General features: G+C 38.7%; 1 protein-coding gene across 1 annotated transcript; it reads right to left on the bottom strand.

The window, feature by feature from the left end:
• Positions 1–1,204: 1,204 nt before the first annotated feature.
• On the bottom strand, positions 1,205–23,944 carry SKA3 (spindle and kinetochore associated complex subunit 3). Its single transcript, XM_065423653.1, has 9 exons — positions 23,842–23,944; positions 12,938–13,002; positions 10,016–10,181; positions 7,777–8,203; positions 4,457–4,566; positions 3,456–3,640; positions 2,989–3,198; positions 2,661–2,779; positions 1,205–1,238 (listed from the first exon to the last, which is right to left on the bottom strand). The coding sequence occupies exons 1-9, from the start codon at positions 23,942–23,944 to the stop codon at positions 1,205–1,207; spliced, it is 1,419 nt and encodes a 472-aa protein (XP_065279725.1).
• Positions 23,945–26,067: the final 2,123 nt, after the last annotated feature.

Genomic DNA, 26,067 nt, shown 5'->3' with positions numbered 1-26,067 from the left:
AGAGTTGCCTCTTGCTAGCGTTTTCCTTTCAAATCAGTACAGGTAATTTCCTCTGTATCAGACTGCTTTTAAGGGACAGGATTTAAGCAGTTCTTTATTATTGGTTTTCCTGCTTGTAATGCCTCTCAGGCCCCGTTATGGATAACAAGGCCTCTGAAAATAAGGACTACTTGGGAGGAGAGTGCTGGAATTCAGGCTGATAACTACAAACCACCATCACTTTGCATGGATCAAAAGTGATGCGATTAGGAATGATCTTTTCAAAAATTCATTAAAACAATTCAGCATTTGCCACTATCTTTCACATTATATCTATCTAAAGTGGGTCAAATATTTAACACCTCCCTGTCTTTTTTTTATAAAATGTTTTTCAATACAGTTCTCTCATTTCCTCTTCATCTTGTTTCTCTCCCCGCCCCAAAGAGAGAACCAATTTCTTAGTGTATGTGCATAAGCAGTTCCTTATTTAGAAGCTGTTTAGGTAACACTGTATTTATTCTTCTTTCTAGTTCTTCAGTCACTGGAGTGGCTTTCAACTTCCTGGTTACAGACAACAAAACAGATATTTTAATAAAATGTTGACCTTAAATTCAGTGCTCTTAACAAGATTTATAATGTAAGTGAAAGATTTAGAGATTTTACTTTCTAAGGCAGCATATTGAAGTTTCAGTTTAGTGTATTATTTGAATCATCCTCTTCTCTCTAGTATACTGCACAAACATGGGTAAGCAGACAGAAATAATCATATGGAATATGTCACCAGTTCTGAATTAAATGAAGGATTATTCTGCAAAGCAATTTGAACCACATCATCACTAACATAGAAATGTAGCACAAATATATTTTTGAGAGTGCTTTATTTTAATATGAGATTTAGTACAAATTGTTAATTAAAACGATTTTACTCGCCCCAGGTCCTGTGTATAAGAAGTCCTCTTTCTCCTGTGCCTCCCACTTCCAAGTTTGCAGCTAGTGCCATGGAGATGTATTTTGTTGTTGAAGAAAGGCAAAGTTATGACAATATACATCTCTTTTCCATGAGAGTTTTGCATAACTAGTTCCTTGGGACTTGCTGAAAGTTATTAGAAATTGAGATATAGGTCTTTTTTCACTGGTTTTCTATTTCTTCAAATGCTTTAAGTTCTGTAAGACTCAGAAGATCCATGAATGTGGCTCAAAATCCAGAACCAGGCCCAGCTCACTCTCAATCATTTGATTTGATAGATTCAGAATATCCTCTGCAAATATATCCAGAACAGAAGTTTATTTAACATTTCAGTAGTGTCTTCAACAAAGAGAACTAAGTTTGTCAGTTCAAACAGAAAGCCTTTGAAAGAGGCATTTCTTTGTAAATCTTGCTTGACAGGGAAAAAGTCCATCTAAATTAAAGCTTTATTCTATTTGATACAGAACTAGAGTGGATCCCAATATCAAACATACTAGCTGATGTAAGCCAGAGTGTTCTCAGTTTCATTCAGGGCTCTCATGAATACTGTGGTATGATGGCCTTAACTCTGAAGAAGACTTGTCTTTTCCTCACCAATACTCTAAAATCTGTAGCAATAACAAGTTTAATATCAGAGTAAGCAACAAGCACAATAAAGAACACTGAAGCAGAGGAATATCATCCTGTGTGAGATATCCATAGTAGGTCAAGTTATTTGTCACAAATTCTTTTCCTGATCAATCTGAACAGGATTTTTACTAATTTATCCATTATGCAGAATTGCTCAGATACGTTGTGCAAACTTGTTTCAACCTATAGATTTGTTCACAAACTATTTGCTGCAAACATTTGAGTATTCAAAATTTGCTATTTGGGCTGCGTGATTGGTCATTTAAGTCACAGGTGGTTATTTCTGTTCCCTGGTTTTAATGACCTAATCTTGAATAGTACAACGTCTGAAGAAACCATTTGGGCATTGGTTCTCAGGGAGTGGGCAAAGAGCCCTTGAAGAAAGAAAAGGTAAAAAAGTTAGAGTTTTATGACATTAATTTTTTTCCTGTCCTCCTTTGTACAAGAATGAGCATTAGATTTGATTAAGTCCTTGGACTGCACATTTAAAGGATACTTGGGTTCCTTCCTGATTAATAAAGGTGTAAGCAGTATTTCTTGACTGTTTACATTCTTCATAGTCAATTCTCCCAGAGTCATGAAGTAATTGTATTTGCATGTATACACACATGCTATTTGGGAAGGGTACAGTAATCTGTCCTATGTCTTCTTTAATTACTAGACTGCCAGAGTTCTGGCCAGTTAGTATGGGAAGCGGCTATGTATTCCCCACCACTGATATAGCACACACTTTTATATATTTGCCAGGTCACAACTCCTTCAATTTTGGTAGTTATACAGCTGAACATGATCATTTTAAATTCTATGAATTTATTCTGGCTATTTATAAAAAATGAAGTTATTAGTTGTACACAAATATATATTTGTCTGAACTACAGACCAAACAGAAAAGGAACCTTAAGAAAGTCACCATAAATACCAGGCCAAATATTGCACATTTATTAAGACACAACAAAGAAGGGTTGTTTTGGTAGCTGATCTGAGAGCAAATATTAATTTCTAAATGAATGTATCTTCTCCAAATATACTCCCCTAAATTATATCAATTCAATTTCTTTAGTACATCTGGGGAATTCACTCTCACCTGTTCTCTTTGTTGCAATAATCCGGGATATTCCTTTCAAATCTTGTAGCAATTCCTGTTTTGGTCTCCATTTTCATTACTGTAGGTGTATCTGTTTTGGGATTATACTTTGATAATATCTAAAATAAAACATTAAAGAGATTAAAGAGGTAATTATCTGAGCAAGAATTCAAACCATGACTATGGTTTATACATTTTCAACTGAAAGCAGCAAAAAATTTCCAGATTCAAATCTGGTAAAATGAAGTAGTCTTTCCACACCACTGATCTGATAACAGAATGCAGATTCCACAGGCACAAACACACACAAGAAGTAAGTAAAAACAACCTGCAGAATGTCTTCTGGTATCTTTGTTATTTCTGGAGGCGGAGGAGTATTAAGGAGATTTTCATAGTCAGATATTTTTGGAAGAGAGGGTCTTCCGAGATGTTCAAGATACATGTCAGAACTTAAAATAGGAGGAGCACAATCTTCTTTGTGTTGTTTAACTGTCACATCAATCTCTGGCAATGACTCAGCCTTGTTCCCCTTTAATGGCTGTATAAAAGATGATAATTGTATTCAAATTTATAGTAAAATGTCTTCAACTAGTTTAGTTTTATTAGACAAATTAAGAATGCTGTTAATTACTTCAAGTTGATGTTACGGAGATTGGTTCTACAGTGATACACTTGCCCACAAAAGCAGTGTGGGAAGGGAAGGCCATTACTGACACATTTAAAAAATTATATCTAAGTACATTTTCACTTGTCACAGAGTAAATATGATTACTAAAATGATATTTAAGCACTTACTTTACTTTCTGTTTTTAGCCAGCCTGTTTCAAAGTCTGGAAGAGTGGGTGTTGCTGTCTGATTAGAAATATTTGATTCTTTCATCTTCGGGGATTTGGGTAAGATGGTATTGTCCTTTCTGGAAGGAATTTTCAGACCAGGAGTGCAGAACACAGGTATCAAAGGAGAAGCCAGGCAATCAGCAGCTAAAATAATGGATATGAGTAATAATTTTACATGCTTGAATACATAGGGCATCTATAACAGTTCAATTTTACAATTCTGTATTAGAGACTGCAGTAACAATTTTTGTGTATTTACACATCCCAAAACAGCATGAAAGTATAATACTAGCTGACCATTTTACCACTGTGAAGACATAACTAAATTAGAAGGATCTTTAAGGTTAGACGCTTTAGTCCATCTATACAATGCAAATGTTAGGTTCAAATCCATAGCAATATCCACATTCAAGAACCAGTTCTCTTGCTTAAAACTTATCTACATCAGATTTCTGAACAAATCTCTTACATAAACCTATCTTCCATTTTTCCAAATTTTAAATATCTGTCAGTGTACAATTTTGCTCTAAGATCTTCATACACCTTCTGAAGTATGTCTCATTTTTCTCTTTTAAGATACTGTACAGCTATCTTGAAAGAGTTACAAGTTATAATACCAGGTCAGTTTATTATAACGTAATTTCATTCCTGTTCTTTTAATAAATAAGTTTAAAATTACTGAAGCAACGATTAAGTTCTGAAGGTGAAAGACTCACAGAGTAACATATTTGGTCTCTGTGGATGATGGTGTTGGAGATAGGAGAGAAAACAAATATTTATCTTTAAATCTGGATGCTAGATTTAGACACCGCCAAACCCACCTTCTTTTGTACCCTTTAAAATTAATTTTCTGAACCCTTATAATGCAAACAAGTATCAAACCTGAACTGTCAATGCAGAAAGTTTACTACAGAATTAATTGAAAATTACCACTATTAATTCCAAATAGTTTGAATTTACCATTTTCGCTAGGTGTTTTCATTGCTGGTCCAGGAGTAACCATGATTTCCCTGGACTTTGATGATGTTTCTGCTGCCACATACATTTCATTATCATCTTCCTTAGGAAAACTACAGATTGGGATTAAAAAAATACATCAAAAGTGATATTAAAATACCATGACTATGGTTCCATGATTAAAGGTATATTGTCAACTTACTAAACATTTATATAGCAGTTACACCCAGAGGCCTGATCAGGATCAGGATTGTGCTAGGAATTGTATAAATACATAAGACTACACACATTCTCGTCTTCAAAGAAAGCTATGGTTCAAATCCCGTAGTTCATAGCGTACAAGTGCAGCAATCTATCCATGCCCTATCAATTGCCCAAGAGATTTGAAACTTAGTCATTCTGGAAAAAAGTTAAAAGTAGGTTGTCTTGTCCCACACTTGATCTGATTTTAGAGTCCATATTTCCATTTTATTTTACATTGTCTCTCCCTCTTGCCTGAAATCTATACAGCAGAGGAGGAAGATTAGCAACGAGAAAGACAGAGGAAGTTGTTTCCCAGCCCTGTTTTCCCTATGACCACGGATTCCATAATTGTCCAACAGGGATTCTTGAACCTTCCCCTTAAACATAAGGTACTGACAGGTCTGATCTGATATGGGAATTCCCATGACTATACCTGAAGTGCTGTTGTATGATTTTAAGTTGATGTCTCTTTAAGGTTGCAACCAGGTTCCATTTTAAGACCCATATATTTATCTCCCTACTGGCTAGGAAAGTTAGTTTGGCTTGAAAATTGCCAAAGTTACTCAAGACTAAGGAGAATTTTTCCCCCTAAAGCTTCAGGAAAATTGGTCAAGCTGTTTGAGTTACAGGTTACGTTACACTGATTATCTACTTAATTCCATGAAGGTTGCAACCCGAGTTTCATTACAAGACCCATTTTCATATCACTTACAGTTTAGCACAGGAAAAGTATTTCTAGCTAAAAAAATTGGGGAAATACTTTAAGTATGCTAGAATTATTTTTGAAAGCAATTAGTCAAACCATTTTAAGTTATAGGTGTTTAAAAATGACATTTAATAAGTCTACTTTGTGTCACTCTGGCTACAGACACATATCAAACTTTATACAGATTCTTCCCATTAAATTAATAAACTAATTAAATTTTACAGAGTCTTATTTACAAAAATTAGCCTGCTTAAAAGCATGTAAAATCTTTCTGCATACTTTATGCACTATATGCCTGACAAGAAAGAGTCCAGGAAAGAGAAAGTGCAAGAAGAGGATTGTTATCCTGCAGGGCAAATGAAACAAAAATTAAACTACAGTAACTCCTCACTTAACATCGTGCTGGTTAATGTTGTTTCATTGTTACATCGCTGATCTATTAGAGAACATACTCATTTGAAGTTGCGCAATGTTTACTTATAACGTTGTTTGGCCGTGGGAGCTTGGAACCGGGGTGGGCCGGCAGCCTCCCATCAGCTCCCCTCCACCCCAAGTGCAGGCTACGCAGAATGATGCAGACATGAATTGAGACTGATTCCTTTACAAGTCCACAGAGTGGGGAGAGAAATAGCAGCCATAGAATAGCCAATGGGTGGAATATATGTGGGAAATTATCATGTCAATTTTTCATATGTATAGAAAAAGGCAAAATAACTGAATTGCCTGTGCTTGTAGTATTTACAATTCAAGCCACTAGTTCTAACATACATTGGCATCATAGCAAGAGCATAATGTCTGTCTGGAGATTTGATTTTTAAAGAATTTGAATTTTAAGATTGATCCAAAAAAAAATATATATATCCACCTACTCAGTAAGTGTGAAGGAAAAACAGCCAACTATGCTGTGATTTCTGTTTAATTCTACTACAAACTTTCCATTTGAGTTTTAAAAAATAATAGAGAGTCAATTATAGAAGTCCCAGGGAACTAACACTGACTTCATAATTAAAGTTGTGACAGTTTTCATTATCAGCCCTTTTCTGTCACTCCATATGCTAACTCTTTCATTAAGTGAAATAAATCATTAAGAGAAACTGAGTTGTAGAATTTAAAAGGACATTGTGAAAAAACACACTTCACCTATTTTAATAACCTCACTTTAGATTATTACAACCTAAATTATTTTAAAAATATAATTTACTTATTATGCTGTCAAGTATATCAGAGGGGTAGTCGTGTTAGTCTGGATCTGTAAAAAGCAACAGAGAGTCCTGTGGCACCTTTAAGACTAACAGATGTATTGAAGCATAAGCTTTCGTGGGTGAATTCACAAGCATCCGACGAAGTGGGCATTCACCCACGAAAGCTTACGCTCCAATACATCTGTTAGTCTTAAAGGTGCCACAGGACTCTCTGTTGCTTATTATGCTGTGTATTTCTTCTGTTTCATTCAGCTATGGACAATGAGGACCTGACTTTTAAAACCAGGTGTACCCATTTTAGAAGTCAGACCCTTAGAAATACCAGTTTGACTTTGAAGTTCTCCATGCTGCTGTGTTTGTGTTGCAGCTACTACAAGGGAGTATCTATTTGATAAAAACAATATTTCCATGACTATTAAAAATTGTAAACATTTTTTATCAGTCTTTGGTTTTCTGAAAAATTAGTTTAAAAAAAACCAAAAACTGGACTACATTACAGCTGGTAACTGCTTTTAAAAGTGCTAACTTAAAAAAAAAAAATCACCTTTTATTGCCCATCCATAACTCAGACAGCATTATCAAGAAATAGCTTTAAATCAGTTCTCAAATGCTTTGAATTCTTGCTCAGATAATTACCTCTGTAATCCCTTTAATGTTTTATTTTAGATATTATCAAAGTATAATCCCAAAACAGATACACTTACAGTAATGAAAATGGAGATTATTGCAGAATATCCCAGATTATTGCAACAAAGAGAACAGGTGAGAGTGAATTCAAATGATTACTGCATAGGACAATGTTTATTAATATCTGAACCCAAATCTGAGGTTAATGAAAGCCAAAGTCTTCAGATCTGACTGTCTCTATCATGTGGAACCTACTCAAACTGGAAAATTTAAAATCTTTAGAAGGCACAAAATTTGCAGAAAGACGCAATTTATCTAGGGTATCCAATACAGCAGTGTCTGGCGGGGTGGGGGGGTGGGGAGGGGGAAGAGAGAGAGTGTGTGTGTATACATAGTGTTTTTTTCAAAATGCAACACTAACAAAGCTGGAAATCAATATGAAAAAAAGGATCACATACCATCAGAAAATTGCAAGAAACTAGTATAATCAGAGAAAACTACTACAGAAAACACAGGATAGTCTGAAGTTAAAAACGTCTACTTACTTTTTTCTTGTCTGAACATTTTTATTAATAAGTGCCATTGTATAGTCTTCATTCAAACACATGGTATGTTCACTAATGCCAAAATGTTCAAGCTTTGGAGTTAAACACTCATAATCATCCATCTTTAATGTACATTTTGGTGTTTTGGGCACTATATATGGGGCCTGTTTGGGAGTTGGAATTCTATTTCTTGAATCTTCTTTATGCATATTTGTCTGGGATTGTACATCCATCGCATCCCAAGTTCTGGAGAATGCGTACTGTGAAAGACCGAAATCTGAAAGCTGTGGGTTACGCAGGGGATCCTTAGGCACAGATGTTTTCCCAATACATGCAGGAAAGCTAGACATATCTTCCACTTTCTCTTGATCAGAGTTAGCTTGGTCAGATACCTTAGATGCATGGTTAACTTCCTCCTCGTCCTCCACTGTTTTATTAAAAACAAAGGATACTTCAGAAATTTCAGTTACCACTTAAGAACTGTTTATAGACTAAGAAAACAAGACTTATTTTGTAATCCTAGGCTAAATATGATATATAGTGGACTTATTTTCATTTTACTCCTTAATCTCTACAATCAGATATGCTGGCACAGTCCCCTGCTCTTGTGCAGAGGTGCCGTGTAGTCAATGGCTATGGTTGTAAAATTGAAATCCTGTTAAATGTAACAGGAATCCAAAGGAACTTCTGGTGTACTTATTTCAATAATGAAATGGTTAAAAGAAAAGAATATTTTAACTCTCCTGCACAAAGATCACTAAAATCTGAAAACTATAGAAAGCAAATTAATATGTACCAAAGTGATGAGGGCTATGGAGGGGGAGAGAATAATGTTTACTTTTAAACAAAACAAAAAAAAAGCAATTCATTTGAAAAATGAAGTAAATATTTTCTTGATACTAGAAGGTGCCACTGGAAACGACACGAAACCCTACAATGGAAAGGTGGTTAAAAACAGACATTTTCTCAAATTCAGGGAATATTATTTGGAGAAGGAGGAAAGATTATAGAAGAAAGTGTCGCAACAGCTGGACTGCTCTTAAGAAAAACAACACTGACAAAGAGTTAATAGAAAACTGTGAAAATGTGCACAAGCACAATGTAAAAAAATCAAGAGGAACGAAGAAGACCCCACTGCAAAGGTAACTGAGTGCCCAAATCCTACGTTATGTTCAGAAACTAAGACACTCAAGAAAACAACACTTGCAAATTCCTACAAATTATAGCAACTAAAAGAAAGCCATTCAAATGATAGTATAAGCAGCAGGAGTGCCAGTGGTGACACTTCTGAAAATGCTTTAGTATTGCACATATTTACTGATTTTCTTTAAAATTTAATAATACTGTTAAGGGTTTATATTAATCCTCAAGTACTACTGGGATTTTTATATCAATAAGGAGTAGACTGGGGAAAGTTGAGGCAACATTAAAGAAGAAGAGACACCACTAGATAATCATTTGGTTTTGGCTAAGGCCTTTGCCTATGCAAAACTGGTTTAACACTGTGATTTTAAAACAATTTAATTAAACTGGTGCAAGCCGCTGGATGGACACTTATTTTGGTTTAAACCAGCTTTATTTCAGTTTGATTTAAGCTAAACTGAAAAAAGCCATTCAAACCAACATAAGAGTACAGGGGTATGAACTGATTTAAGTGAAACCAGTGCAATAGCTCATGTATCCTCTGCTAGGATAACAAATTGGGTTAAGAAGACGTGTTACATGTTTTAACATGCTGTTAATTATCAGTTAGTATTCAATATAGGACAAGACAGTTATGTTTAAAAACCACATCAAATGGTCTCTCTTAACTCTAGAACCTTTGTCATTTTGTCCATGTGTTTACAGCACCCAGCACAATGGGACCCCAAATCTTTGAGTATTACTGTAACACAAATACTACTATGATCCACATTAATGACACCTGAAATGAAAGATAGATTACAAGGTCAGGGAGTGTAATTTTATGCAAGTTACTGTGATATTTAACTTGTCCATGCAACACGGGTAAAAATTTCAAGTTGCATACTATTTCAAGGGTTTACAAATAGACCTACTGTTAGAAATGTTAATGCAAAGAAATCTGGCTAAGCCTGTATTATGTTTTGTAACTAGTTTATAATATTAACACATTTGGTCTGTGCTTTAATACAGAGATGCTTACAATTTGGGCAATGTTTTATCAGAAATCATATTTTTAATCTTCCAAAGGTTCTACAGTATTTTCAAGTAGTATTACCTGAGTTATCTTTAACAAGTGGTTGATAACCATATTTCTGGAACAGTTCTCTTATTTTTTCAAGATCTGTTGTATTTCTTTGCATCAGTACTTTAATGGCCTTCATGAAATCATAAGTTTCTTGTCTTTCAGAGCGACTCTGATCAAGGGTAGCGTTAACATCACCCTTTGAAGGAAAAAAGTAGAGGCGTGAGTTTTAAAATATTAATTTACAAATAGCTTTGTTCTTCCCTAGTTTTGTTCAAAGATCAGTGGGGAATAAAGTATACAATATATTTATTGTATGCTTCATCAAATGGGTGAGTGTATTGACTCTTTAAATAAAGGCTTCTTTTATTCAAAAGGCTAGTCACTGAAGATACACATGTTAAAAACAAATGCAAAATTTTTAAACAGCTTTTAAACATCTTCCCTTCAGAACACACTGTGCTTTGGTTGAAATTTTCCTGGCTGTGAGGGGTATGTACCTGGACCCCTCAACACCCAGCCCTCCCACCATGTATGTACTTCCCCAGATCACTCCTAAAATGTTTTCTAAACATAAATACAACATTTGCTACTCTCTAGTCCTCTGGCACAGTAGCTGTTGTTAATGAGAGATTGCATATTTTTGCTAGAAGCTCAGCCACTTAATACCTGAGCTCCTTTGAGGGTAATTTTCAGCTGCTGTTCTTGAAAGTTTATACACCAAAGTTGCCAGTAAAAAAAGCGTTAATAAATATGTGCAGCTGTTGGCACCCAAGAGCCGATAGATAAAATCATCATCAGCTGCACTTCTGCTTCCACACAGGCCTCCTCCCTTTACCCAGTTCCCCATCCCTACTTAATCATTACAAAACTAGGAAATGCACAGATCTTTGCTGTGAAGTAGTTTGGTTGCTACACACAACATATTTGACACAAAATCAGTAAATGAAAAGTTAAGCCACCTAACAGTACATATGTTCTATTCCTCCACCCAAAGGAAACTTACCATTATCAAAACTACTGTGCACCAGTCCATGTACCACAACTATAACGCTGTCCTAGGGAAGCCAGTCTTCCACCAACCACTTTACCAAACTACCTTCTACTAACCCAACACTCTTACCTAATATCCACAACTAATAACGTTGGGAGGAGGTACTTTGATTAAAGGAGTATGTGGAGAAGGCTGCGTTGAGTGAGGCAGTTATGGGTGTGGTGTGCTATGTACGGTAGTTGTGGTAATAGTAAATAAGTGCCCATACGTGATGGAGGGGAGTATGTACTGTTAGGTGGGTTAACTCCATTTAATTGCTTTTGGGAGTTTGTGTCAAGTATACGTGTCACAACCATACCAGCTTCACAAAGTTTTCTGTATATTAATAAGGAAACCAAAAAGTGTACAAACTCAATTTTTTTATTTTTTTGCTTTGGGAAGGAAGTGGAACACAATATTCACCACCTTCAATTTCCACCAGTTACCTTGCTATATGGAACAACATGCTTATGTCTGAAGTATATCCTACAGCAGAAATATAAAAATATGTACGAAGTTATGGTAGCAATAAAACATGTTGGGAATTCGGGGACTGGAAGGCTCAGACTTTCCCCTATAAGTCAGTACTTCAAATAGACTAATCTGGTTCAAATTCAATCCCAGTGTGCCGAAATGAAGAGTTATTAAAACTTGCTGGCCGGATAGAACATTACAGCACAATTGTCACCATATTTTACACTAACCAGTAGATAGTGGAAGCTCTTAAAAAAGAAGATTTAATCTAAGATGCTTAGTAGTTGACTTCAAACAGAATTTGTAATTCTCAGTCCTTGTCTCTACTTTCTCACTGAGGAAAGGTCCTGAGATGTTGCTGCTCTGATATTATGGGAGGCAAAAGATCAGAGCATTGCCCACACAGCAGTTAAGTAGAGTTAGAGTTCCAGATTGTGGGAAGGAAGCATTTCTTCTCATCTAAGGCTCCAGGATTGGATACTGCCCTTTTGCATATTTCAGCCAAAATACCTGCAGCTGGGTAGAATGCTAGATAGTGGGGAAGGGAGGAAATTTAAGAGTGATGGAACTGTCAAACAAATGAGAACGTTAGAAGATTTTAGTTGCTTAGGGACTGCTCTCAATGAAGTCATGAGTAAAACACCCACAGAATAGTTTGAACAGACCATTAGACATTGATAATAAGTTTCTTCCATATTTTCCATTGTATTTTTATGTAGTTCACCATAAAACTCTTATAGCAAGATAACATGTTCACTGGGGTATATATTAGTACATCTAATCTGAACTCCATCAGTGCTACAATTTACTCCCTAGCTGAACATTTATGTTAGAAATTTTGGGTTACGGAATACTTCAGCACACTGTCAATTCAAATGTCAATTTAGCCATTGGAACACTTTATCAAGGGTCATGGTGGATTCTCCATCATTGACAATTTTAAAATCAAGATTGGATGTTTTTCTAAAAAATCTGCGCTAGGAATCATTTTTGGGAAATTGTATGGCCTGTCTTATACAGGAGGTCAAACTAGATGCTCACAATGGTCGCTTCTGGCCTTAGAATCTATGAATTCAATATTTACATACCAGAGTGAGAAGACAGTAGACAAAATATTTGTATATTTAAAAATCTTTTTACTATTTTTAACCACCATGTGAAAGCCTGAAACTGGGATCTGTTTTCTTACTAAATTTGGTCTCCTTCTCATGAAGTGCACAAATTGGTTTATTATAAATTCAGTGCCAGCAACTCTATAAACAAAGAATTTACTAAAGTAATTAGTTTGGAAAACAAATAATTAGGACTTGCAAACTGAAAGAAAACAAGTCAAATTCTGAGTTGTTAACCTTCATGAGTTAGAACTGTAAAATATTTGATCTGTCAAGTTATGGAAAATAAAAAGATACGTTGCTGTATAGTTTGACAAGCAAGTGATGAGTCATTACCTTTAGAGTCCTGACTTCACAATGCAGGTCATGTAAAACTCTCATTGGAGATTCATCTTCATATTCTTCAATATGCATGTTAATGGAAAACGATTTTGGAAGAAAAACAGAGATTAATATCTTTTCATTAAGTTAGTCGCTAATCTCAATTATTTCTACCACAGACATATACTTCTATTAGATTCAACATGAAAAACAAAACAAAAACAAATAAATAAATATATAAAAAAGAACCAAGTGTAATATTATAAACCAAATGTCCCACATATCATGAGACTGCAGTGTGACAACTGACATTGCACAGGATGCAAAGCCACAGGGGGAAGAGGAGAGAAATTGAGGAGGATCAATTTAGGTTCACTCCATTACTGCTCCAGTGAATGATGCTAGAAAGTCCTGTTTATAGAAGCAGTATCACCACAGGTATAATCTACTCCTATAAGAATGTCCTGTGAAAATGTGATACCTGTGCCAAATTTCACCTCTTATCAGGGTTAACCTTCAACTCAGTTTGGCAGAAACATGGATACAAACATCTATACCTGCAAAAAGCAGAATCTAATACCAATTCTGACTTGTTTGCTTGCATACAGATGCCAGTGTTTCCCACTTATGCATGCAAAAGTAGGCAGACTTTGTCCCTTATATTGGAAATTGAGGTTAATGTGAATAGCTGAAGCAAGAGGGAACATCTGCTATGTGACAAGACACGGCAATGTACAGACCAGGAAAAGTATGAGTTGATAAATCAAATTAAAACCTTGAATCAAATGTGCAGAAACGCTATAAAGCAAGCAAGCAAGCAAGCAATGCAAATAGATAGACAAATAGCATAGGATAGACTAGATCAATAAGGACAATACAAGCAGCAATAGGTTTACAATGAAACAGAAAATGTAAGTAAAACCTACTGACTTTAAGGATTAGAGGTAATGGAACAAGGCACTGAATTGTCATCAAAGATTAAATAGAAAAAAACCGTCATTAATGCAGAGTTAAGGTTGCCCGGTGGTATCTCATGCCCCTCCAAAACTCCAAGTTTAGCAAAACTCAAACTTGTGAAAATGAAGAAATACAAAGTTGAGATACCTGCCCATGCAATCTTAACTCGCCCACCTGGAGCCCCCACTGGGAATTATCTGCATGCTCCCGAGCTGCGTTCATTGTGTTAGATGTAGCTGTACTGAATGGTGGAGAAATTAGTTGGAGCAGCTTGGAAGAAGAGCGATTTTGATATGAGGCAACCTAGGAGGCTGCAGTCTCTGGGGATTTGAGAATCCCTCTCCTTGACCCCTGAGAGTGTGTGATCAAAGAGATGCAAGTGTACTTGAGAAATCTAGTATCCTTCATTTCAGCACTGCACTCTGTAGGTTAAGCTGGCCTGCTGAACTTTAATGTGATTGCTCATCCCAAGCATGAATAAAGTGGGGAGGGTTGAGCACAAGGTTAACCACCTAGCCTCATAAAAAACCCACACTGATTATAGAAACGGAACCAAGGTATCATTCCGGTAAAAATGGCTGCTCAGCAGAGAACACTGCTGAGCCCACATGCTGCATGAAGGCTCCTGGTGAAACCAAGTCTGTGGAAACCAGGATCCTGAAAAGTTTGATGCTGGCAGCAAGAAAACACTTCAAAGTTTGTTACTGAAACATGAGAATGATGTTTCAAATATCAAAGATCATGAAGGAGATGGACAACGTTAGATTCGAAATTCTGGGCATCAGCGAGAGCAGACTGACAGGTGCGGACAAACAGCACTTCACGCAAGAGAAGCCACATCTCATTTATTCAGGTTATAGTGACAACAAACAATTAGAGGGAGTAGTGCTCTTTATGGCTGATTCTACACAAGGTAATCACTCATCAATTGGGAACATATAAACCAGTGCATCATATTCTCCAGACTCCAAACCAGATTCCTAAAAATGTCAATCATACAGTGCTATGCTCGGACAGAGGAACATGGCAATGACGATAAAGATGAGTTTTTAAATTGCCTCCAAAGAGGATTGGCAGAATACCAAAACATGACTTACTCCTTGTGATGGGTGACTTTAAGGCTATAGTAGGATGTGACAAACTAGGAATGGAAAGAGAAATGGATAAGTATGGGTTGGGAGTCATCAGTAGAATTGTACTTGGTGTCCAACCTAGTTCTTGCAAGCACCCAGTTCCCTTACAAAGATATACACAAAGAAACATGGAATTCACCAGATGGCAAAATGACAAACTAGATCAATCACAGCCATAGGTGCAAACTTTCCCCGGCGCCAGTGGGTGCTCGCGCCCCTCCACCCCCCGGCCCTGCCTCCATTCCAACCCCTTTCACAAAGTCCCCGCCCCAACTCCACCCCCTCCCTGCCCCTATTGGACCCCTTCCCCAAATCCCCACCCCGGCCCCGCCTCTTCCCTGAGCGCGCCATGTTCCTCCTCCTCCCCAGCCACGCGAAACAGCTGTTTCGCGGCGCAAGCGCTGGGAGCTAGGGGAAAAAAGCGGGAACGCGGCACACTCAGGGAAGGAGACGGAGGCAAGCTGGGGGGGGGGGAAGAGGGGGAGTTGCTGGTGGGTGCTGAGCACCCACCAATTTTTCCCCGTGGGTGCTCCAGCCCCGGAGCACCCACGGAATCGGCGCCTATGATCACAACTGCACTAGTTCGAAAGTCAGGTCATCTGTCCAAGCCTCAAGGGCACATTGAGCAGCAGATGTCAGCAGCAGCCAAAATCTTTGCATTTCTAAACTGAAATTCAAATTCAAACTAAATTATCAACTTTAAACAGAAAACAAAAGTGTACAGTTAGAAATTCCTGCTTGAACTGAAAAACAGATTTGAGACATTGCCAGAGGCAGAAGAAGGTGAGAGACAACAGACCTAAGCAGTGCTCAGACTTCCAGAGACAATGTGATTTAACCTGCAGCAATCACAGTTGGGTATCAGTGTAGACAGAGCAAGAACAGGGTAAGCCAAGAAATGTGGCCTCTCATCCAGGAAAGAAAAGTACTGACAGGAAAACTCCTGAATTCTAAGATCAATGAAATATTGGAAAAAACAAAAGAGGAGAGCAAGAAAGCAGTGAAAAGCAATGCAAGGAAAGATAAATGGAGATATGTTGAAGACCTAGCAGCTGAAGCTGAAACTGCTGCTATGATAGAAAGTCAGAGTTGTTTACCAAGTGAAAATTTCAAAATAGGAAATAGGCCAATAAAAAGCAAAGATGGAAAAATGCTTACAACTGAGGTAGGCCAGAAAAACAAATGAGCAGAACATTTAAAAGAAGTTCTCAACAGACCAAGCCCCATTTCAGCACCAGATTTCGATGAAACATGCAAACTGGATCAACTCGATATTAACATTGGCCCAACAGAGATGTCAAAAGTACAGGTTGCAATCAAGAAACTGAAATATAAAGCGTTGAGAGATGATCAAGTCACAGCAGAAACACTAAAAACTTGATACCATCACCGTAACAAAACAGACAGTTGGTCAACGAAGGTTTGGGAACAAAGAGACCCCCTAATGACCAGTGAAAAGATGGAATCATTGTCAGAATATCCAAAAAGGGTGATCTTACTGACTGCAAAAATGGGAGAGAAGTTACATTACTCAGTTGTAGGGAAAGCCGCCTGCTGAGTGACAGTACTCAGGAAGAAAGGCAGTGGGTACAAAGTTTAGAGAAGAACTCAGGCCCAAGACATCCTGCGTAGAGGAGATATTCATACTAAGGACCATCATAGAAGAATGTCTAACCTGAGAAGCTCCCCTCATCATTAATTTAATTGATTTTTCAAAAGACATTTGAACAGGCTGCACAGACATACATTGTGGAATGTGCTTCAGTCCTACGGAATCCCAGCTAAAGTTGTCACCATTATCAAGGCCATGTACAAAGATGCAAAGTGCTCTGTAAGGGTAAACAACCAGACAAGGTAGTTCAACTTGGATACTGTCATAAAACAGGGCTGCATTTTATCACCACTGTTTGGCATTGCCATAGACTGGATAATGAAGAAGGGTACTGGCAACACAAACACTGATATAGCATGGCAAATGCCTAGAAGACCTAGACTTTGCTGATGATATTGCACTACTGAGTGACACTCCTGAAAAGTTACAAAGATAGACAATCTGGCAAAAAAAAAAAAACAGGCCAAGCAGGGCTCAAGATTAGTATGCTAAAACAAACATACTTGAAGCCCAGTCATCTAGCAGTAAAATCACACTAGAAGGCAAAAACAAAAAGTAGAACAGTTCACCTACGTAGACAGCACCATATTGGCCAACAGAGACTTCAAGAAGGAAGCGAGATCAAGGATAGGAAAGGCAACACAGCATTTACTAAACTTAAAAACGCATGGTAATAAAAGAAATACGTAGGTTTGCAGAACTTTTTATTTTATATAATTTCAGCAGAAATATCAATGTTTATTTTAAAACATTTTTAATTTTTGTTGATTTAAATGTTCAGTTGTGAGAAATTATATGGGGTGTCAGACAATTATTTAATGACAGCAGATGTTGAGATTCAAAAATGTAAAGCTCTATAACCATTAAAACACGAATTGTCAATATCGCGTCAAAATATATAAAGTAAATACCTTTAAATCAAACTCTAAAGTTCTCAAGCAGAATTTCTTACTTTGCCTATCGGTAAGTTTCAATTATCATCTATGGCAATATTTTTTCATCAGTTTGTGTGTGTATAGTGAAAATGACATTTACTGACATGTAGCAATAAAAATCTAATCCTTCCAAGCTTACATCTGTAGCATCAGAACAAAACTGAGAATTTTCAATTCAAACATAATCTCTGTGCGAATGTATGGCTTTGAGAGCTGGCTATCTACCAAATCATTAGACAGAAAAATTAGATGCATTCAAAAATAAGTGCCCACAAAAGATTTTGGGCATTGGTTGGAAAGACTTCATTATGAACACAAGATCCGAGAAATCACTAACCAGCCGATTGTTGCCATCAGAATCGGAAGGAAGCACGGCACATATTTGGGACAAGAACTCTGGGTGCCAACACACAGATTCCCACATGAGGCTGTCAAGTGGAAAACAACTGGTTTGAGGAAACAAGGTTGCCCGAGAGAAACCTTCAGAAGAACCCTTAGAAGGGCAGGCAAAACAGTTGATCAACACTGTAGAGCAGATGAAAGCAACAGAAAATGACAAAGAAGAACGGAAGAGACTAGTTTCCGCCCTGTGCACCAACAATGGCACGGGAAGGATGTAATGTAATTTACTTATGTTGTTTGTGTCACAGCTTTGCGAACAGGGGCCGTTAACAGGGAGTTTCGAGAGGGAGTTCTCCAGGTGAAGGAGGAGCAAATACAGGACCCTTGAGGTAAGTGGCTGTCTGTACTGTCTTTCTGTTTGGGGGTTACTTGCTGTGTGCTGAGCTTGTGTTTGTCTGTCTGTTTTGTTTGAAGGACCGTATGCTGTGAGCTTCTAAACAAGGTTTGAAATCTAGAAGCCTCTGTTCATTGGCTGAGCCTTAGTCAGGGGGCGGGGCTATCAGGAAGGCCGGGGCTTTCTAAAGCAGTGAGTCAGCGACCAGGGAGCTTTGCGAATAGGGGCCGCTAACAGGGAGTTTGGAAGGGGAGTGGGAAGGGGGAGAGGTACACTTGCCATTCTTTAAAACCTTTAAACTAAACTATGATCAAAACGTCTTGATTTAAACAAAAACCCTCTCATTAACCTAGGTAGCTGTAGGAGAGAATGCAGGCAGAAGTCCAGCAGCGGAGTGGGGGCTATTCTGTTTATTGCGCTCAGTGTAGCATGTATAATTACCTGCCCTGTAGGCGGGTGGCGTCTGTGTGCATTCAGTGCAAGGAGCTCCTAGCCCTCAGAGACCGTGTACGGGCTTTGGAGACCAGGGTGGCGGAACTGGAGGAGCTAAGGGAGGCAGAGAAGTATGTTGATGAGGCTTTCTGGGACACTGTAGATTTGTCCCACCTCCGGTCAGACAGCCCCTGCGCTGTTAAGGAGGATGAAACGCTCAGGGAAGGAGAGCAGTCAATGGGAGCAGAGGGAAACTTTCCCGTAGTTGGGACCCTCCTTTCAGATAATGTTGGGGTATCCTCTCGCACTGAGGTTACCTCTCTGGGGGAGGAAACTCCAGTCATTAGGAAAAGGCAGGTGTTAGTAATGGGAGATTCGATCATTAGAAACATAGATAATGACCGGGAGAACCGTATGGTGACTTGCCTGGCTGGTGCGACGGTTGCGGATCTCTCGAAGCATCTAGATAGACTTATGTGTAGTGCTGGGGAGGAGCCGGTGGTCGTGGTACATGTAGGTACCAATGACATAGGGAAAGGTAGGAGAGACGTCCTGGAGGTCAAATTGAGGCTGCTAGGGAAGAGACTGAAATCCAGGACCTCTATGGTGGCATTCTCAGAAATGCTCCCAGTTCCACGCGCTGGGCCAGGTAGGCAGGCAGAGCTTCAAAGTCTCAATGTGTGGATGAGACTATGGTGTAGGGAGGAGGGGTTTAGATTTATTAGGAACTGGGGAAACTTTTGGGATGGGGGGAGCCTATACAGGAGAGATGGGCTCCACCTAAACCAAAGTGGATCCTGCTGGCACTTAACATTAAAAAGGTTGTAGAGCAGTTTTTAAACTAAGAGATGGGGGAAAGCCGACTGCTGCAGAGGAGCACGTGGATCGGACAGAGACTTCTCTTAGAGGAGAGTCTATTGATAGAGATTCTCTAGGTTCTAGTCAGGAGGAGAGGATGGAAGAGGATAATGTAGGGGCCAGATCAGACGAGAAACACTCACATAAAAAAGAATCTGACACATCAGAAAAGGGCAGACAAATAAACAGTGACAAGTTTTTAAAGTGCTTGTACACAAATGCTAGAGGTCTAAATAATAAGATGGATGAACTAGAGTGCCTCGTGTTAAAGGAGGATATTGATATAATAGGCATTACAGAAACCTGGTGGACTGAGGACAATCAATGGGACACAAACATTCCTGGGTACAAAATATATCGGAAGAACAGAACAAGTCGTGCGGGGGGTGGGGGGGAGGGGGAAGGGGAAGGAGTGGCACTATATGTGAAAGAAAGTGTAGAATCAAATGAAGTAAGAATCTTAAATGAATCCACATGTTCCATAGAATCTCTATGGATAGTAATTCCAGGCTCTAATAAGAACATAAAATATTGACCACCTGACCAGGACAGTGATGGTGACTATGAAATGCTGAGGGTGATTAGAGAGGCTATCAAAATAAAGAACTCAGTAATAGTGGGGGATTTCAATTATCCCCGTACTGACTGGGTACATGTCACCTCAGGACAAAATGCAGAGACAAAATTTCTCAATACTTTAAATGACTGCTTCTTGGAGCAGCTGGTACAGGAACCCACAAGGGGAGAGGTTTCAGTGGTAGCCATATTAGTCTGTATTAGCAAAAAAACCGAGGAGTCCTTGTGGCACCTTAGAGACTAACAAACAAATAAATTTGTTAGAGACTAACAAATTTATTTGTTTGTTAGTCTCTAAGGTGCCACAAGGACTCCTCGGTTTTTTTCACAAGGGGAGAGGCAATTCTCGATCTAGTCCAGAGTGGAGTGCAGGATCTGGTCCAAGAGGTAACTATAACAGGACCGCTTGGAAACAGTGACCATAATATAACAACATTTAACATTCCTGTGGTGGGAAGAACACCTCAGCAGCCCAACACTGTGGCATTTAATTTCAGAAAGGGGAACTATGCAAAAATGAAGAGGTTAGTTAAACAGAAATTAAAAAGTACAGTGACTAGAGTGAAATCTCTGTAAGCTGCATGAACACTTTTCAAAGACACCATAATAGAGGCCCAACTTAAATGTGTATCCCAAATTAAAAAACACAGTAAAAGAACTAAAAAAGAGCCACCATGGCTTAACAACCATGTAAAAGAAGCAGTGAGAGATAAAAAGGCATCATTTAAAAAGTTGAAGTCAAATCCTAGTGAGGTAAATAGAAAGGAGCAGAAACACTGCCAAATTAAATGTAAAAATGTAATAAGAAAAGCCAAAAAGGCGTTTGAAGAACAGCTAGCCAAAAACTCAAAAGGTAATAAAATGTTTTTTAAGTACATCAGAAGCAGGAAACCTGCTAAACAACCAGTAGGGCCCCTGAACAATCGAGATAAAAAAGGAGCACTTAAAGGCAATAGAGTCACTGCAGAGAAACTAAATGAATTCTTTGCTTCAGTCTTCACGGCTGAGGATGTTAGGGAGATTCCCAAACCTGAGCCATCCTTTGTAGGTGACAAATCTGAGGAATTGTCACAGATTGAAGTGTCATTAGAGAAGGTTTTGGAATTAATTGATAAACTTAACAAGTAACCAGGACCAGATGGCATTCACCCAAGAGTTCTGAAAGAACTCAAATGTGAAATTGTGTAACTATTAACTATGGTTTGTAACCTGTCCTTTAAATCAGCTTCCGTACCCAGTGACTGGAAGATAGCTAATGTAATGACAATATTTAAAAAGGGCTCTAGAGGTGATCCCGGCAATTACAGACCGGTAAGTCTAACGTCAGTACTGGGCAAATTAGTTGAAACAATCGTAAAGAATAAAATTGTCAGACACATAGAAGAACATAAATTGTTGGGCAAAAGTCAACATGGTTTCTGTAAAGGGAAATCATATCTTACTAATCTATTAGAGTTCTTTGAAGGGGTCAACAAACATGTGGACAAGGGGGGGATCCAGTGGACATAGTGTACTTAGATTTCCAGAAAGTCTTTGACAAGGTCCCTCGCCAAAGGCTCTTACATAAATTAAGTTGTCATGGGATAAGAGGGAAGATCCTTTCATGGATTGAGAACTGGTTAAAAGACAGGCAACGAAGGGTAGGAATAAAGGGTAAATTTTCAGAATGGAGAGGGGTAACTAGTGGTGTTCCCCAAGGGTCAGTCCTAGGACCAATCCTATTCAACTTATTCATAAATGATCTGGAGAAAGGGGTAAACAGTGAGGTGGCAAAGTTTGCAGACGATACTAAACTGCTCAAGATAGTTAAGACCAAAGCAGACTGTGAAGAACTTCAAAAAGATCTCACAAAACTAAGTGATTGGGCAACAAAATGGCAAATGAAATTTGATGTGGATAAATGTAAAGTAATGCACATTGGAAAAAATAACTTCAACTATACATACAATATGATGGGGGCTAATTTAGCTACAACTAATCAGAAAAGAGATCTTGGAGTCATCGTGGATAGTTCTCTGAAGATGTTCATGCAGTGTGCAGCGGCAGTCAAAAAAGCAAACAGGATGTTAGGAATCATTAAAAAAGGGATAGAGAATAAGACGGAGATTATCTTATTGCCCTTATATAAATCCATGGTACGCCCACATCTTGAATACTGCGTACAGATGTGGTCTCCTCATCTCAAAAAAGATATACTGGCATTAGAAAAGGTTCAGAGAAGGGCAACTAAAATGATTAGGGGTTTGGAATGGGTCCCATATGAGGAGAGATTAAAGAGGCTAGGACTTTTCAGCTTGGAAAAGAGGAGACTAAGGGGGGATATGATAGAGGTATATAAAATCATGAGTGGTGTGGAGAAAGTGAATAAGGAAAAGTTATTTACTTGTTCCCATAATATAAGAACTAGGGGCCACCAAATGAACTTAATGGGCAGCAGGTTTAAAACAAATAAAAGGAAGTTCTTCTTCACACAGCGCACAGTCAACCTGTGGAACTTCTTGCCTGAGGAGGTTGTGAAGGCTAGGACTATAACAGGGTTTAAAAGAGAACTAGATAAATTCATGGAGGTTAAGTCCATTAATGGCTATTAGCCAGGATGGGTAAGGAATGGTGTCCCTAGCCTCTGTTTGTCAGAGGGTGGAGATGGATGGCAGAAGAGAGATCACTTAATCACTACCTGTTAGGTTCACTCCCTCTGGGGCACCTGTTATTGGCCACTGTCAGCAGACAAGATACTGGGCTGGATGGACCTTTGGTCTGACCCAGTATAGCCATTCTTATGTAGTGGGGCCCTGGAGATAGTCTGCAGTTACATGGAAGAGAACTCGTGATCTGAGTTTAATGAAGGGTAAATACAAGTATAGCGTTAGTTGGTATCATGTGCATGATGGGTGAAGGGTTTGTAAAAAAAGAGGTTGTATTCTTCTTCCCGGGGGAGGGTTACTGCATGTCCTCCAGGAACTCAGTCTATGTCTACAGTATCACTTATGTCGGCAAAACTTGTGTTGCTCAGGGGTGTGAATATTCCACTCCCTTGAGCAACACAAGTGACGCTGGCGTAAATGCTAGTGTGCACAGGGCTATGTTGCCGACACAGCTTCTGTCCCTCGCGGGGTGGTTTTTTTATGCTGAAGGGAGAGCTTCACCACACAGTGCTGCAGCCCACAACTTAAATATGTGCGAACGAGGTTAACAAAATAAGTTTAAGCAAACTTTTCACGTGTAGGTAATGCTGCATCACTATTATTTTCTAGAAGAGAGGTATCATATTTTTTAAACAATTTGCCAGTTTCCACAACTCATAATCACAAATTTTCCTTTTTTTTTTTTTATATATATATATATATCAAATGTTAAAAAGGCCATTCTAGGAACATACCATTCAAGATTTAACCCACAACATACAGAAATTTCAACAAAGAAAAATAGTTGCAAGACAAAAAAAGTTAAAGTTTTGAACAAGGCATGTGGCCTTCTAAGTCTATAGAGCTCAGCATTCAACATTCCATCTTAATCCAAATATCCATATTACATCGGAAACTAGAATCTGCATCTCCATACAAAAGAGCAGGATGGAAATACTTTGACCTCTCTTGTAATGTGTTTTTCTTGCTGAGAGCACAAAACTAACAGCTTTCATTGAAGTACCAGATTTGAGGTGCAGCCTCTCACACACTTACGTGTATCTTCTCTATTTAATGCTTGTTCAAGTTGCTCAGCCTCTTTCTCCAAAGTGACAGCTAAAGCACGCAGTTTGCTGAAGAAATTTCCTGTCACCTCCATGATGAAGAAAATCACTAGAGAAGACAAGGCAAACACCTATCAGCAACTTAATAGTTGACATTTACATAGGCCATCTCTTGCATAAGAGATCTATAGACTACAGCATGAAGCACAGCAGTGGGGTATGAGGGGAAATTTTACTCATGAATACCACAGGAAAACCATACTCTTACAAAGTGCCAGAAGTCATTTCAAGAGACAAGGTGGGTGAGGCAATATCTTTTATCAGACCAACTTCTGTTGGGGGGAGAGACAAGCTTCAGGTCCTGAAGAAGAGCTCTGTATAGCCTGAAAGCTTGTCTCGCTCCCCAACAGAATTTGATCCGATAAAAGATATTACCTCACCCACCTTGTTTCTCTAATATCCTGGGACTGACTGACATGGCTACAAACTACACTGTATATAAGTGGCTTAAGGTCATCTCTGAAAGATGCAACTGTATAGAACTCCATATATCCACTAAGACAGGGGGTACCAAACTGTGAGCTTGTTGGAAATGGGATGCTAAAAAACTAAAAAGTGTTTCAGTTTCAAATGAACAGTCGCTGCATGCAGTGCAGTGCTCCAGCATACGCCCATGAAACAAAATGCACTCTCCTGGCCATATTCATGATGGTGAATAACATCACCAACCACGCTGGCATAAAGTTCTACTGAGCAGTATATTTGCACACGGAGACTGGGCAGATGGGTGCTGTACTCTCATGTGGCACCAAACTGGCTGGCTTCCTGCTATGCCTAGCCTTAGCTTGTACCTGTGATGCTGTATAAAAAGGAATATAACTAGTTACACTAATACACTGTTACAAATTGCAATAAATCCTGTACAAAGTATGTCATGTATCAATGGAAAAGTTATACTATATTTAGTATGATTATTCTGTTTAAATCCAGGTATCATCATTGTATCTGAAGTTATGAATACAGGCAGTCCTAGACTTTACGACATTCGACTTACGATGAATGGCACTTACAATGTTTCTGAGTTGACACCCTGATTTGACTTACAATTGGTTTTGACTTTATGATGCTTGGTCCCACAATGGAGCGTACTGCGGTTCCAAGTTACGACGCAATTTTCAAGAACCAATTGTGTAATAAGTCCGAGGACTGCCTGTATTATACAACCCCAGGAGGGGGACCAGAAGCCTGAGCCCATCCGAGTCCCACTGCCCCAGGGGGCGGGGGGAAGCCTGAGCCCCACCACTCTGGGTGGGGGGATGGGGAGGAGTTGAAGTCCAAGGGCTTCAGCCCCACACAGGGGGCCTATAACCTGAGCCCCACTACCTAGGGCTGAACCCCTCAGGGTTGGGCTTCAGCAAGTCTAAGCCATGACCCACTTTAGGGTCCCGACCAACAGTTTGAGAACCGCTGGGCTATGTTTGTATATCAAGTATGTTTTTCTCTTGGGTGACACCCACAGGGCAAATTTACATCCATACTAGCCATCCCTGTGTTGATGGGCCATTGAAGAGACTCAGCTTGCCCAGTGAGCCTCTCCTGGATACGTTTCAGAAAGCACCAGACAATGGTTGCCACATGACTCAGTGAGGCATGAAGGACATGTGATCTAAGACTCCATCTTTTTGCCAGTAACTTTCTAGGCACATGGGCTGAGGGTATAAAATAGGAGACTGACATCACTGCTTTGTCTTCTTTCTTGCTCCACTTCTCTAGATTGTGATTTCTAACAAGGAAGCTTTGGAAAAACACTGATAATCCCCAGTCTTTTTAGGTGATCCAGGGAGATTTACTACACGCTAGCAGAATCACCATCACTGCTATTATCCTGACCTACAGACTCTGAAATCAACTGTATATGATTCCTTTAACCATTTAGTAACCCTCTTCTTTTCTATTAATAAATCTTTAGTTTTTAGTTAACTAAAGGAATTGGCTGCAGTGTGGTATTTGGTAAGATCCTGAAAGTATATACTGAGCTGGGAAGGTGGCTGGTCCTTTGGGATTGGAAGAACTTTATATATGATTTCTAGTTTTAATAATCATTCATAACAAAAATCCAGTTGTCTGGGTGTAAGTCAGGGGCTGGAATGCCTAAGGAAACTCTGTTTTGGCTTCTTGATAACTAGTGTGGTGGTACAGAAGTCACTGTTGTTAACTG

The sequence above is a fragment of the Emys orbicularis genome, chromosome 1 (assembly GCF_028017835.1).
Source record: "Emys orbicularis isolate rEmyOrb1 chromosome 1, rEmyOrb1.hap1, whole genome shotgun sequence".
In the NCBI taxonomy this organism is placed as follows: domain Eukaryota; kingdom Metazoa; phylum Chordata; order Testudines; family Emydidae; genus Emys; species Emys orbicularis.
Note: the sequence above shows the minus strand (reverse complement) of the source record. Positions and strands in the feature narration are given on the sequence as shown.